The following is a 14,887-nucleotide window of genomic DNA, read 5'->3' on the forward strand; positions in this document are numbered from 1 at the left end:
GGGCAGCCACGTTTGTCCCGGTGCACTGTGCTCGGCGCCTCTCCAGAACCTGCTGCGCCTAGAGCCAGTTAGTTCAATTTCTGTGGTGTCATCCCACAGCCTCAGCTCTGGAACAAGTGCAGCGGTGGCAACATGCTCCTGCACGGGGAGACATTCGGGGCTCCTGGGACTCCAGCAGGAGGGAGGCCTGGAGCATTCTGTGCCACGTGTCTGCTGATCCTCAGAGGAAGGGAAGCTGGACTAGAGGACAGGGCTCCCTGGCTTGTGACAAGTAGTTTTGTTTTGTTTGTGTTGTTGTTGTTGTTGTTGTTGTAACACTCTGGCCTTGGTGCAGCACCTCTCCTGTTGTGTTAATTTGCACTTCTCTGAAGACTAGTAAAACTGTTTCCTGCCTCCTGTTTATTAAAGCATTTCTTTTGCAAACTGCTGATCCCTGACTCTGCCTGTCGCCTCTCTTGCCTTACACGAGCTTCACATGTGCCCAATACTTGTGCTCTGTCATCTCTCCTACGATGAAGGCATGCAGACCATGTTCAGATGTGCTTTTCCTTTCCTCCAGCATAGGCCCAGAACATGTGTGCTGAGGATCTCTGGCTGTCACCTCCACACCATGCCTCAACATACACACCCTCCCGGAGAGTTGACCCTTCTCCAAGAAGTGGTTAGAGAGGGCAGCAGGCCAAGTGAATGATAAGGCAGCCATCAGTCATTACCACCTACTCTGCTGGATACAGGGCTATGTAGGTGGAAGGCCACAAGCAGCACCCTGCGCCTCTATGATCCACGCTAGTTAAACGAGCATGCCCTCCAATTTCATGCCTGCCTACAGCACATGTTCCCACCAGGGAAGGGCAATCCGTGAAATGAGGTGAGATTTAAGTGCCAGCAGGAACAGGGAGGGTGGATGAGGGGCTGTGATCCAAACTGCTATAGCCACACCAGGTGGCACAGAGTTGGACAGAGAAATGCATGCTGTGGCCTTGAGATAGTCTGAGCTCCACAAAGGCCTGTGTGGAAAGCAACGGTCCCATGAAGCCCCCAGTGCTACTCAAATGTCCTGAGCCTGGCCTATTGCTTGCCTGTTCCATTTAGGCTGTTTTGTTTTTAAATTGCTCTTCAACTTATTATCTGTGTTCATGGGTTCTTTTTGTAGGCAGGGTTTCATGTAAACCATGCTAGTCTCCAACTCACTGTGCCACTGAGGATGATCTTGAATTGATCCTCCTGTCTGCCTTCCAGTGCTGGGATTACAGGTATGCAATTGTTTATGCCCAGTTTCTGTGAGACTAACTCAATCAAGGGCTATGTGATTGACAGGCAAACACTCTACCAACTGAGTTACATCCCTAGCCTTTTAGTCTTTTTTGGAGTGAGGTATTGGGGGGTAGAGTCTTATTCTGTAGCTCAGGCAGGCTCCAAACTCCCTATATAGCCCATGTTCCCCTTGGAATCATGGCAATCCCTCTTCCTCGGAGTGTAGGGTTTACAGGTGAGAGCCACCAGGCCAGCTCCCTTCATTGTTAAATCATTTACTTAGTTCTGAGGATTGAACCCAGGACCTCCAGCATGGTACATCTGTCTCCTGCTAAACCCAAACCTCTTCCCTTTCCTCTCTCTCTCTCTCTTTTTTTTTTTTATTATGGCCCTGACTCATAGCTTGGGCCCACCTACAGCTGAGGGCCCCAGGAACACTCTGTCACCTACAAGACACACAGTAGGGAGACCCTTTGCTAGTGTGTCCAAGCTCTGCTCCTTTTCAGAGTCTTAGCTCAGCACCCAGTGCCGGGGACCAAGCCACCTCTCAAAACCTTCAGGCAGCCCAAAGCTGGCCTTCTCATTTGTTGAGCTCAGGACGCTCCTAGTGCTAAGTGTCCACCCGTGTGGAGCTCGATTCTGTTTATTCTCCTACCCCTGTCCCTGCTGCATGGCACTCAGTACTGGGGAGGGCTAGCGTGACAGTGCCGGTCATACGGGCATGTCATTTGCATACATAAACAGGTAGTCCTGGGTGGGAATGGAGAGCCAGACTACATAGCGCATCCTGGGCTGAGGTTGGGTCCCAAGACTGGGTGTTCCCACACAGCTTCCCTGTGCCCTGCCTCCCTGGATGTGGGCCAGGTGCCCATACTGGGTGGATGACCTACACATGGAGTCAGACAGAAGCTAGGAAGTCTAGCCCCAAGCCTAACAGCCAGGACTGACTGGCTACTCTCACACCGTTTCAGAGGCCCAAACCTAGATTTGACTCACGCAGATGATGACAATGAAGACAAGATACTAGGTTGTCTAAGATGAAGCCCGAGCAGGAAGAAATGGCTTAGTGGTCGGGGTGAAAACCAGGCGAGTTCCTCCCCCAGGCCTCACCTGCCACTCTTCCTCTCTAGGCAGGTTCCTCAGGCACTGTCGTCCCCAGCTCTTAATACGGACTATGTAGGCGCAGCAAAGCCCCTGTTCCACATGCTGGTAAGGAGTCCTGTGACCCAGGAATGAATGTGCCACAGCCTTGTCTTTCCTGGGCAGGAGCAGAGAACTGCCTGGCTGTGTTCTGGCAGCCAAGGGCAAAGGTCAGTCTCCGCTCAGTTTCCCAAGGCTGCTCTCCAGAGGCTCCACATGCCTTCCTTAAAACCAAGTTTCAGCTCAAGCTGAAGTACAGCCAGACCTCAGAGAAGGCATCTGTGGGGGCTGGCCTGGGCCAGCTCCCATGACAGCACCGATTCAGGCCACAACTGGTTAACTCCTGGCTAGGCAGAGCAGATCCCGCCTGCCTGGACTGCAGGCTGACTGTCTTCACTCAGCGCCATAATCGGCACATCTGCAGACAGGAAATCCTCCTCGCTGAGGTTCCCAGTCTATTATCTGAGACACCTGGTGTGGGCGGGTGATTCAGAGACAAACAATGAGGGGCCCCTGCACAGCAATTAACTGCTTTAACTGCTAATATGTTTAATCCACCACTGGAGATCAAGGCTGTGTGGAGGAAAAGGCTGACTGCCCCTCCTGGCTTCCAGAGGGCAGCCCCACTTTGCCATGGCTGCAGTCTCACAATCTCACTGCCTACAGAACACTGGCCCCCTCAGGTATAGGGTGCGGGGCCTCTCCTGGCCATAGGTGTCATGGGGGCCCAGAAGAGTGTCCATCCCTTTTCTTAAATGTCCCTCAAAGTCCAGCTTGTTGGGATGCAAAGCATGATCCACAGGGATGTCTGAGGTACCAGCTATGCAGCAGTGCGTTTTATTTTAACCTCTCAGAGTGCATCATCTTATAGCAAGCAGAAATAATGCTTTGTTAAAGGCTTATCAGTGCAAACTTCAGAAAACAGTCCCAGTTGTTCAAGTGGGAAGTGGCTGCTGAATGTTTATAAAACCTGGCTCAGATGGGGGTGGTGAAGTCAGCACATGCCCGAGCGCCAGCCCCACCACCCAGAAGGCGTGCCAGAAACCGCTGCCGCCACTGCCACAGCCCTGGGGAAGCAGGGTCAGAGGCCAAGGACTTCGAAAAGCTTCCACCCCCAGCATCAATCACTCCTGCAGCGTGTCTGGGGGATACTCTTTTTGAAAATAGAAAAAAGTAGAACAGACTCCCAGCAAGGGAGGGACAGAGGCTCTGCCTGATGAAGACCCCCTGGAACCAGGGGAACCAGACTTTGCAAAGGCACAGACCCTACAGCACCTGGCCACATGGTCGAGTGACAAGACAAGGGCTGGGCATGGTGATGCACTGTGGTGGCCCAGGACTGCAAGTGTGAGGCTAGTCTGGGCTACACTGTGAGTTCTAATCAGTCTGTCCTATGGAGGAGGCCCTATCACAAAGAACAAATCAAACAAGCGAAACAACAAACAAAGGTAAGACAGAGTTCCATGTGCCCAAGGTGAGGAAAAGAGACGGGGGAGGGGGAGGCAAGAAAAAGCTGTCTCCTCGCCAGTTACAAGTTCAAGATAAACCAGACACTTTGGGGTCTAAGATGTCACCTCATCTTTTTTCGTTTTATTCTGTTTTTGTTGTTGTTGCTGTTGTTTTGTGACACAGGGTTTCTCTGTATAACAGCCCCGGCTATCCTGGAATAGCTCTGAAGACCAGGCTGGCCTTAAACTCACAGAGATCCGCCTGCCTCTGCTTCCTGAGTGCTGGGATTAAAGGCGTGCACCACCACCACCCGGCCCATCACCTAATCTTTTGTACTGTTCACAATGAATTTATTTAAAAGCATACTCTTTGTCAGCTCTGACTAGGGTGACACTGTATTCGTGCTGGGGCACTCAGGCCCACATTCGCATCCTCTTCTGTGTAATCTGAACCAGTCCATCTCCTCTGAACAACTCAGGAGAAAGTTTATTTCCAGAAACATTGCTCTGCGATGCATCCCTGTTACTTAGGAAGTCCATTCTAGCACACCTGGAGACCACCTGTCTTATTGAGATGGAGCAAAAAGAAGTTTCCAGGGTGATCTGGTTTCTGAGTCCTAGCTCACTTTAGATAGACTCCAGAGACCCAGATAATCTGGGACAAAGCTCTAAGGTAAGTTTCTGTTGATCCACATTTCCCCTATGTCAATGTGTGAATTCATAAGAAAGTCAGGAAAACTAGAAACCCAAACTAGAAAGTATTCGCAATGAGGTTCACATGGGGATGTGGTGTGCATACGTTACCTCACCAATAAGGACCCATGGTGCTCCATTAAGAACCCCATTCACCACGGCCAGTATGCTGCTCTCCCAGCATGCCTGTGATAGGAACAGCATCTTGGATCTCTATTCTTGCCATTGGCAGCTGGCTGAGCCTCCTCAACCCTTACCACATAGACTCTGACCCTGTAGGCATTCCCCTGGCATCTATCTAGCAAAGTCAGCAACAGCTAAGTATGTACAGCCTCGCCTGCTAGGCCTTCATCCCCATGAAAAGCTGGACCTACCATCCATGGCAAGCAGGACAAGAAGAAGGCTACATAGCGACAGTCAAAGCACACCTGCTGGGATAGAACCCAGGCCTGGGACATGCTAGGCAAGCCTCTGTTAATGAACCACATCCTCTGGCCGGTATCAACACAGCTAGCTTGTGGACATTTGTGTTCACTGCAATAGTACTGACAATTACCAAAAGGTGAAAGCAGCCTGCGTGTCCATCAACAGACAGATGGATAAACAAAATTGTTCAACCTTAAAGAGGAAGGAAATTATGACACATGCTAGCACATGGATAAACCTTGAGGACATTATGATAAGTGACTCAGGCCAGAAACAAAAAGGTCAATGCTGTAAGAGTCCATTTATGAGTTCCTGGAGTCATCAAACTAAGATAGAAAGTGGAGTGGTGGATGCCAGGGCAGGAGGAAGCTGACATGCAGTAAACCAGGGGCTTTGGAGCGGGACAGTGCTCTGCAAACAGATGTGGTGGTAGCTGCACAGTAGTGTGAATGCTCTTGCTGCCTCAGAGCTGGGTACCAAATAAAATAGAACACTTCATGTTATACGTATGACTGCCACTTTTAAAACCTAAAAATATGTCACTGTGTGTTCCTGTGAAAACACATGTGTATGCCGGTATGCACGCATATGTGTGCATATGTGTGAAGGCCAGATGGTAACCTCAGGTGTCTTTCCTCAGGGGCTGTCCTCCTTGTTTCATTGAGGCATGGCTAGAGTTTACGGAACAGGCTAGGCTGCCTATCCAGCAAGTCCTAGGGGTCCACCTGCTTCTGCCTCCCTAGCTCCGCAGCTCTCTATGTATCATTTTTATAAGAAAAACAACTGGCGTAAATCCAGTGTGATGGTGCAAGCCTACAATCCCAGTACTTGGGTCACAGGGACAGGAAGCTGAGTTCTAGCTCATCCTTGGCTACAATGGAACTTGAGGTTAACCTGGGCTATATGAGACACTGCCTCAAAGTGAGCAAACAAAAAACCAGCTTGAAATTATAATGCTATGAAGAAAACATAGAATTCATTCAAGATAGATCTATCAAAATTTAAGCCCTCTATGAAATCTCTAGGGTTTATGCTGAAGCCTTAGAAACAATCCATGAAGGGTTGTGGAAGGCCTCACACACCTATCCTGAAGGATTATGCCTGGTGACACCACCAAACCTCTTCTTTGGTTTGCTTTCCAGAACAGCACATGGCAATGGGGAAAGAAAGAAAGGCATAGTGTGTCTGGGACAGCCAGGTGTAGGTACTGTGTCCACAGCTTCCACAGTGGCCTGCAAGGTGTACCAGACAGTGGCCAACCTGCTTAGGAGTGAGCAGAGTGGAGCACCCAGGAGGGAGGACAGGAAGGTGAAGACGCCTCTTCCAAGGGAAGGTTCTGCTGGTTCCCCTGAGCTATGGAGTGTATGCGTGGCTCGCCGCATCCTTACCTATGGCCCACAGGACAGTATCAAAGGTGCCTGTGTCCTCCTTGCCAGAGGCGTGGTCCTTCCAGGTGACCTGCAATTGGCCAGTTGGGAGTTTTTTGATGACGGAGGGGATGCAGCCTTTCAGGAATCGGGTACCATGAGATTCCATGTGCTCTGTGACCAAAGATGACATTTGCTGCAAAGCACAAGAAGATACCATGAGGACCAGGTCATTATTGGCAGCAGGTACTGAGAGCACCCTAGCCTTCCACCTTGCTCTCAAATGCCCGGCAGGGCCAAAACAGGACTCTGCCCAGAGAAGATGGGATACTCACTACCCCCACCCCTGGGTCCCATTGTTCTACGATTCTGGAGGCCAAGTTGAGAGGCCAAGTACCTCCTGGCTCCCACTTCCCAGACCTGAGACTGGTCAGGGCATATTTAGTTTCAGCCTCCTCTCTCAGTCCCAGTTCAAGTAGCTGGCCTACCACTCCCCACCAGGTCTCCACTGGGAGTCACCAACGTCCCCTCACTGCCATCAGAAAGCTGGGGGAGCTGACAGAAGACTCCGAGTCCCAGGAAATGCAAGAACAGCAATGTAGGCCCGGATTGGGGGTGGTGAAGGTGTTGCAATCAGCTCCTAGCCCACAGGGCCCCATGTGTCACCAGGCCTCACTGTGGCCTGGCCAGTCCATATACAGCTCTGCAGTTAAGCCAGGCCAACAGCAGAGACTAGACACAGCTGCCTGGAGGTCATAAACAGCCACCATTTAAAACCTGTGCTATCTGCCTGAGTGAGGGGGTTCATGCTGGATCACATGTATGAGGAGCCCTTTACATCAGGGATCAAATCTCAATTTGTCACAAACCAAGGAACTGACCCATTAGCTGCTTAACACTCTACATGCCACCAGATGCCTGGCGGACTCAGACGTCAAGTCTCTAAGGGGAACTAAGGGCCTGCTCAGTGCTCAGTGCGCCTACTGCCACCTGGCCTGAGACTCCAGCCCTCTTCCCTGCAGGCCCCTTTCTTATACATCTGCAGCCTGTCTGCTGCTATCATGTCCCCCAAAAGCAGGAAACCCTTAGGCTCCCCAGATGTTGTTCCCTGTAGAGGGGCTTGGTATGCATACCCTCGGCTGTAGTGGCACAGCTTTAGGATGAAGTCACACAGCTGCAGGGGATGGAAAGGTGTTTGTAGGGTAGGGTGATGGAAGCAGGGGTCATGAGACCATGGACCCAGTGTATTACATATTCAGCTGTCTTTGCCAGGCTTCTCTCATCAGAGTTTAGCATGATCAAGGACTGGATAATCTTTGGTAGAGTGGTGTGGGAAGTCCTTCTGTATGTGTGTTGCTTTTATTGGTTAATGAGTAAAGAAACTGCCTCGGCCTGTGATTGGGTAGAATAGAGCTAGGCAGGGAAAACTAAACTGGATGCTGGGAGAAAGAAGGCAGAGTAAAGAGACACCATGTAGCCACCAGAGGGGAAAGATGGGAGCTGCCAGCTGGAACTTTGCTGGTAGGCCATGAGCCTTGTGGTAAAATATAAAAGAATAGAAATGGGTTAATTTAATATGTAAGAGCTTGCTAGGAATATGATATAGTGATTGGCCAAGCAGTGGTTTAATTAGTACAGTTTCTGAGTGGTTATTTAGGGAGACTGAGCAGCCAGGAACAAACAAGTGGCCTCCTACTACAGTACAGGACATAGACTATTTGGCATCTCAATGACAAACTCAAACTTAGATTTTAATGGGTGACTTATTTTGGGGGATAGGACTTGAAATACTACCTAGGCTGGCCTCCATTCTTGGACTCAGATGATTCTCCTGCCTCAGCCTCTCAAGTGGCAGGAGTACAGGCTCGTACTAGGCCACCTGGTTTTTGAGAACCGTTTCTGAAGATTCAGGCCTCTCCCCTAGGACACACCTACAGCTGCTTGGGGCAGTGTAGGGTAGCCAAAAAAAAGAATGTGGCTTCATGGGAGAAGCCGAGGCCAGATGAGAGCAGGGGCTCCTGGGCACTACCTGGTCAAAGCCGCGAAGGGGGATGCTGCGCATCATGACCGTGGTATCCAGTCCAATGCCTGTGAGGAAGCCGGCACACTCTAGGGCTACGTCTTCAGCAGCAAGCTAAGGAACACTAACTGATTGTGAGTTAGGGAGCAGAGGGGCAACAGAGCCTGGACCCTGCTCCCACTGCCCAGGCCCCTGTTCCTGCTCAGCACTGGAGGAGACTCTGCTGAAAGCTTCGGAGATCCCCAGGGCCCCGGGACTCAAGTACATAGAGCTGCCAGTCCCAGCTGCAAGCTCTCCCAACAGCACCCACAGGCCAAACAAGTTTATGCCTCCACAGGACTTCCATCCGGCTCTGGTGTTTAGTCTCAACCTTCAGGGGAGAAGAACTTTGGAGCAGAGTTGCAGAGCACTGCTCGTGGCCTGTGCTCCTAGGCTCAGCCCTGGGGCTTTCATCTTCCTTCTAGATCCTGTCCTGACCCTGAGTCCCTTAGGGTTCCCCTCTTGACCCTTCCTGATCTGACTGCTTCTCCTGCAGGGATGAGGTCAGCAGGGCTGCTCTCAAGGGAGATGCTCATCACAGCCATTGCGACCGCCTTGCAGCCTTCTCCAGCTGTCTCAGCAAGCTTAGTGTGAGGTTCAGGAAGCAGTAGCCTTCAAAGGTCAGCCCCAAACAGTTCCCTGGGCCCAGACCCCCAACCCTAACAGGTTCAGTTGAGTCCCCATGCAAGAAAACAAAGTATCTCCTGGGAGGGAGAATAGTAAAGGGGCGGAGCATCATTCCTAAGGATGGCCATCTGCACTTCTGCAAAGGATACAACTGGCTCCGACCACCAACCTGTGGAGGAAAACAGCAAAGAGCACAAAGTGAGTCCTAGCAAGGCTACACGCTGTTGTTGCAAGGCTGGGATGAAGACGGGCCCTGTAGCCTTCTTGCTAGTTACTCATAAGCAATGACAGTTGAGGCTGACTGTTCAAACAGGTGATGTCAAGGTATAGAACCCGCTTCCTAAAAGCTACAGCTATGAAATACAACACAGCAAACAGTGCTATTGAACCAGCAAATTGCCTGGTGGTGAAGGCTGCACGGTCAGTGACAAATGACACCTGGCCTGTGAAAAGCATAGGCAGCACCAGGCACTGGTGGACATGTTGAGAGATGGCCCTCAGAAGCACAAGGCTTTCCTTCTGCCCACAGATGAGTCTTGCCTCTTGAGCCAGGATGGAAGCAGGAATGACCTGGTAGGACATTAAGAGGGCCAGAATGGGGAAAGAGGCTTATAGGAAGCAGCTCCCCATGAGTAGAGCCCAGATCTGTCTGTCCAGTCCTACTGTCCCGGCATTCCCCCGTCTCTCTCCCCTCTGTCTCCCTCTCTCCTGCCCCCCCCCCACGCACACCGCAGAGTCAGAACAAGACACTAACTCACTGAAAACAGTCATTTTAATCTTCTCTTGTGGCCAGGTCCACACTCCACATACATGCACATATAGGGACAAACAAACATGAAAAGTCCTTTGCACGCACATACACACTGTGAACATACTAGTATAGACAAGTGGTCACACACACCTGTCCATATCCTCTCACATGCACACCCATGCAAAACACACAGGCACACATGTGCACACTCATGCAAAAGGGCTGAGGAAACAAGGATTCCCAGCCAGGGCGGCTGCATGTGGGTGGGCTCGTCAGATCACCCCTTCAGTCTTTGAACAAGAGCAGGTGATGTAAGGATGGATAAGCCTGATGTCAGTACTAATCCTGGCAAGTACTAATGATATAATTCCATTTCAAAAAGCGGCGGATCCCTCAGAATACTTGTGCAGGTGCCCTGCGGGAACCATCTGGCATGCTGCTTCTGCACAGGAGCTGGGGACAGAACTACACTGACTGGCTGAGTACAAGGTGGCCCCAGCTGGTCATACAAGCCCACTCAGCATGTGATGAACATGGACAGGGGATCCTGAGATCCCAAGCAGGACAGCAGAACAGAGGCACTTTCCTGGTCCCCCAATGAACTGGCCATGCCAAAGAAACATACACAGGATGCAAGTGTGCATCTGTCTGCCTGCAAATGCCCACACAGGTGCAACGTGTGTTCCGGTAGAGACATTTTCCAAAATATAAAACCTAACACTTTTTGGATTTGATGTATATAGTGAGAGGTCTGAGCCATTTAAGATATGAAAGTCTGAGTTACTTAAGAAGCAAACGGAATTAAGCTGCTTCAATCACCCTGCCTCACCTGTAGGATGGAAGGTGAAGGTCTGAGCGTCTAACAAGCAGTAACTTTGTTCTCAGCGCCTTGAAGAGCATGCTGGACCCAGCCCCCACCTTCCAACAAGCTGTGGAGACCCAGCCTAGAGGGGCAGCACCAGTACAGTCCTTCTGTTGGTGACTGGGCCTCTCTACTTATCTCAAGCTCCCTTCAGACTCTCCCCAGGACAGCTGGAACCCCAACCCCCATTTCTAGGCCCTCCTACCACATTGCTGAGTACGAAGCAAACAGTTTCCAGAATCTGATTCTTCTGTTTCTGCAGTCCACGTGTGCCTCCCCGCCTCCCACAAAGCAGGCTGGGTGTGGGAGATGGGTGGGCGGGCAGCCAGGGATCGCCATCTGCTCTAGCAGAGCCCACGAGCACTGTGGACCTCCTGAGGTGGCCCCACCACAGAAGGTGGAGAGCCATCTCCCAGGTGCCCCCAGCCCTCAGGCCACCACCTCCAAATTGCCAACTCCAAAGCACACAAGGGAAGGCAGACACCCACAGGCAGGCACATTCCTGGGGGTGGGGGAGCTTTGAGTACACACACACACGGAATCTCCACAAAAGCTCACATCTTGCTTGAATGGACAGTGACCTTGGGCCACTTGTTTTATGAGTCCTGGTGACAGTAGCGTTGGTTTTCACTCCACCTCTTCCTCTAACTGACCAATTAATGGGAACATTTATCCTTTCAAAGATGAACAAAAGAAACCAGAGGACTGACGTTCTTTCTAGGAATGGTCATGCCTGCCTGTAATCCCAGCACTTTGAAAGTGGAGGTAGGAAGATCAACTTGAGCCACAGAGGGAGTTTGAAGCCAGGGTGGACCCTTGAAAACAGAAAGTGGGGAGGAGAAGACTGGAACAAAAGCAGAGACAAAATGAAGCTTCCAGATCCTGAGTCAGTTCCCAGAGGTGGAAGCTGTAGATTGACTTCTACTGGCCACACTCACCCAGGACCAGCTGCAAGGCACAGTGACCAGTGTAGCTGCAGCCAACCGCAAGGGATGGCAGTGCTGGTGCTGGTGCTGGCAGGCTGGAGGAAGGTTTGGAAGCTCAAGAGTTAACACTGTATTTAAAGACCCTGGGGTCAGATCTTTGTCTGCTCAACCAGAAGTCACCATCTTATACCTTGGTAGCCTTGAACCTAATTCCCTCCCCCTACCCCCCCCCCGTGTGTGTGTGTGTGTGTGTGTGTCTGTGTGTGTGTGTGTCTGTGTGTCTGTGCCTTTTAATGTGCCAACATTCTCCATGGATGCATGAGATTAGTTTAATCACAGGGTGGCTTGCTTGTCAGAACTGAAAGGGAGGAGGAAGCAGAAACAAGGGCATTAACACAGACCTGTGAAGCTAGGCTTACAGGGTGCTCAGTCTGCCTCTCAGCCGGCAGGACCCTAATCCTCTCTCCAGGAGGCACACCCACACAAGTGACAGTCTCATAGGAGCACCTGGTTCCTTGGTAGTACTGCCAGTCCAGGAAGTGCCAGTCAACACTATAGAGCCACAGACTCTCCAGGAAAGCAGCTCCAGAGAGGAGACACCACAAATCCTCCATCCCAGTGGAGCTGGCTCCAGATTTGCCTGGACCTGCCAGTACCACCCAAACCTCTAGGGTCTACCCCTGGACCAAGCCCTGAGTAGTGGGAGCTACCCAAGGTCCTGGCCCCACACAGGCAAACAAGCAGAAAAGCTGAGAATCAAGCCCCAAGCTGACAGCCACTCTCCCTGCTGCCTCACCAGAGCACCACATGAAACAGAGTCAGAAGCTGGGCAGAAAATGAGAATATTGTGCAGCCATGGCTCTAACTAAGTGGCTCTTCTAAGATAAAATGTACCTTTCTAACTCCTGCGCTTAGAACGGGAGAAAAATGGTCATAGTACCTTGGGCAGCTTCCCAATTTAGTGAGGGTCAGACCAACTCGGATGGCGGCATTAAATCAGCCAGTCTAAAATTCTCTTGTCCAGTATGCTGCCCCACGCTTGTAGTCACAGCTCTCAGCAAAGGGAGGTGGGGTTGTCATGACACGGAGACTGGCTTCAGTTGCACAGCAGGCTCCAGACTAGCATGCACTAGAGACCCTATCTCATAACGCAAAACACTCTCAGCTCCACAGTGCCCAGAGACAGAGAACCTCAGGTTGGCACGGGTACATGAGAGTAGATTGTCATGGGCTGGCCTCAGTCACCACCATTTCCAGGGCTAGTGTGGTTAGTGTGTAGCTAGGACCGTTTGAATGGGACTAATAGCAGAGGGAGAGATTGCCTCCCAAGCTCTGTAAGCCTTTTGGGGACGAGACACAGTGTGAAGGGACAGCAGGAACAAGCAGGTTGTAATTGTTACCTGGACACAGCTCCTGGGGCTCAGGCCCAGTGTAGGAGAAGCTGTGGAGCCAGCTGCTCACCCACTGCGGCCTCCTCACCATCCTGGGTGTGCCAGCTCAGGAACCAGAAACAGTGAGCCTAGCAACAGCACCCACTGGTCAGCCTGCTGGGGGCAAGGGGATGTGGAAGAGAGTGCCTGTGGGAGGACCCTGCTTCGTGGTTTGGATATCCAGAAAAGAGAGGTCAGAAATGCTGGGCCAGGTCAGCTGTGGGGTGGGGGGGTCAGGCCTGAGAAATGTGGGGCACAGAGGTTTTCTGGAGATATGAGGGTACAGGGAGACAGTCTGAGCTGCAGGGTTAGAGGCAGGGCCAGCTCTTGCCACTCCCTGTCCCTACACACCCGGTTCAAGCTACCTGTTATCTGTAAGTGAATCCCAGTGCCAACTCCCACATCCCTAAAGCAGGGTTAAGGAGCAAGCTCACTTTTCTCACCTACATCCTTCACTGTCAGGGCCTTGCTGTGTCAGTGGGACAGTTTTTCCACAGGGCATCAGCCACTTCCTCACTGGCAGTGGTAGCCTGCCCTCAGTGGCCACTATCTCACTCCCTACTTTTCCCAAAGGAGCCCTGCACTCTGGTCTCCCTCCCTACCTCATCCCTTCTCCAGCTTGTCCTAGATTTTTGGCAAAGAGCAACGTAAAAGGCAACCAGGCCCAACATACACTGGTAGTTGGGTGGCCAAGAGTGGGCAGGTGCCAACATGGTGTCTTACCCTGGGCCTCATACTGCCCAGCTTCAGCCCCTCTAAGACAGGACAAGGAGTCTAAGACAACATTTGCAAGCTCAGGGGTTCTTTCTATGAAGTTGCTAAGACCCTGGGTTCTAGCCAGGTGCTCCATCTACTACAGCTGACAGGTGTGACCTCGCCTGGCCAGCATCCAGCTGCTGGGTAAAGGGTGTCACTTAACCATGTCTTCTATGGACAGGGCTCAGACATAAGCGCCTCATCTCTGCCATCTGGCCAGCCCTGGGCTCTCTGAGACTCAGATGTCGTCCAAGGAGGAAGGAGGTCCCTCCGTTGATGCCCAGGAGCAAAGGCAGTGGGAGGTAATCCTGGAAGCCCAGACAGCTGTAGTTACCACGCTGAGCTCAACCCACCTCATGGGTGACTAGCAGGCGTTTGTCACCACACCCCGCATACACACACTAGAAAATGAGTCCTGGCTGCTGCCTGTGCCCAGGTAGACAGAGGAAGGAAAGCTCTGAAATCCTGCTGATCCTACCATGGTTCTGGGGTCCTTCCTCAACAAATGCCAGCCAGCAGACAGTGCCCACTGCAGGCCCAGGCCCAGAGGTGCCATGTACCCTTTGGTTGCTGACCTGGCCTCCTGGATGAGCCATGTCAAAGTGTCACCCGGCTCCGGGAGGCACCCTGGGGCCATAGGGACAGCCCTGGGATCCATATTAATTTCAGCTCCATTTTAAAGGGGAGTTAAAATAAACACAGGGAATATTTATAAGGCAAATAAATCTAGCAGAAACAGCCCCTCCAAGTGTGAGCAGGGCCTCCCCCTCTGCCCCAGCCCAAGCTGATAAAATACAGAAATGCTACTGTAGACCCTCCAGGCTTATTTTGACTGCGCGGAGGAATGTAACATGTAAACACTGCCTCCCCTGCCGCACTGTTACAACTTGCATTAACAGCCTGGACAAAGCCACATTTTCACAGAAGCATCGTACAGGGATATATCTCCAGCTTAATTTTTTTTAAAAAAAAAAAACCATTTCCTCACATAAATCATGCTCAGAACTAAACGGGTGACTGATGCACCACAAACACTTTTTTTCTTAAACAATAACATACCTAGATTCCATCTACACGAAGGAGCTTAAAAAAAAAAAACTCTAAATGTTTTTTTTCTGGAGAAAATAAATACTGCCATTTTGTTCCTG

General features: G+C 51.3%; 1 protein-coding gene across 1 annotated transcript in view; it reads right to left on the minus strand.

Annotated features, from left to right (window-relative positions):
* Positions 1-14,887, minus strand: part of Txnrd2 (thioredoxin reductase 2) — a 52,488-nt gene that overhangs the window by 15,205 nt on the left and 22,396 nt on the right. The window contains exons 9-11 of the mRNA XM_075969622.1: positions 9,164-9,183; positions 8,358-8,449; positions 6,350-6,524 (exon numbers count right to left, since the gene is read on the minus strand). Coding sequence (XP_075825737.1) covers positions 6,350-6,524; positions 8,358-8,449; positions 9,164-9,183 — 287 coding nt within the window. The remainder of the gene's footprint in view (positions 1-6,349; positions 6,525-8,357; positions 8,450-9,163; positions 9,184-14,887) is intronic.

The sequence above is a fragment of the Microtus pennsylvanicus genome, chromosome 1 (assembly GCF_037038515.1).
Source record: "Microtus pennsylvanicus isolate mMicPen1 chromosome 1, mMicPen1.hap1, whole genome shotgun sequence".
NCBI lineage: Eukaryota > Metazoa > Chordata > Mammalia > Rodentia > Cricetidae > Microtus > Microtus pennsylvanicus.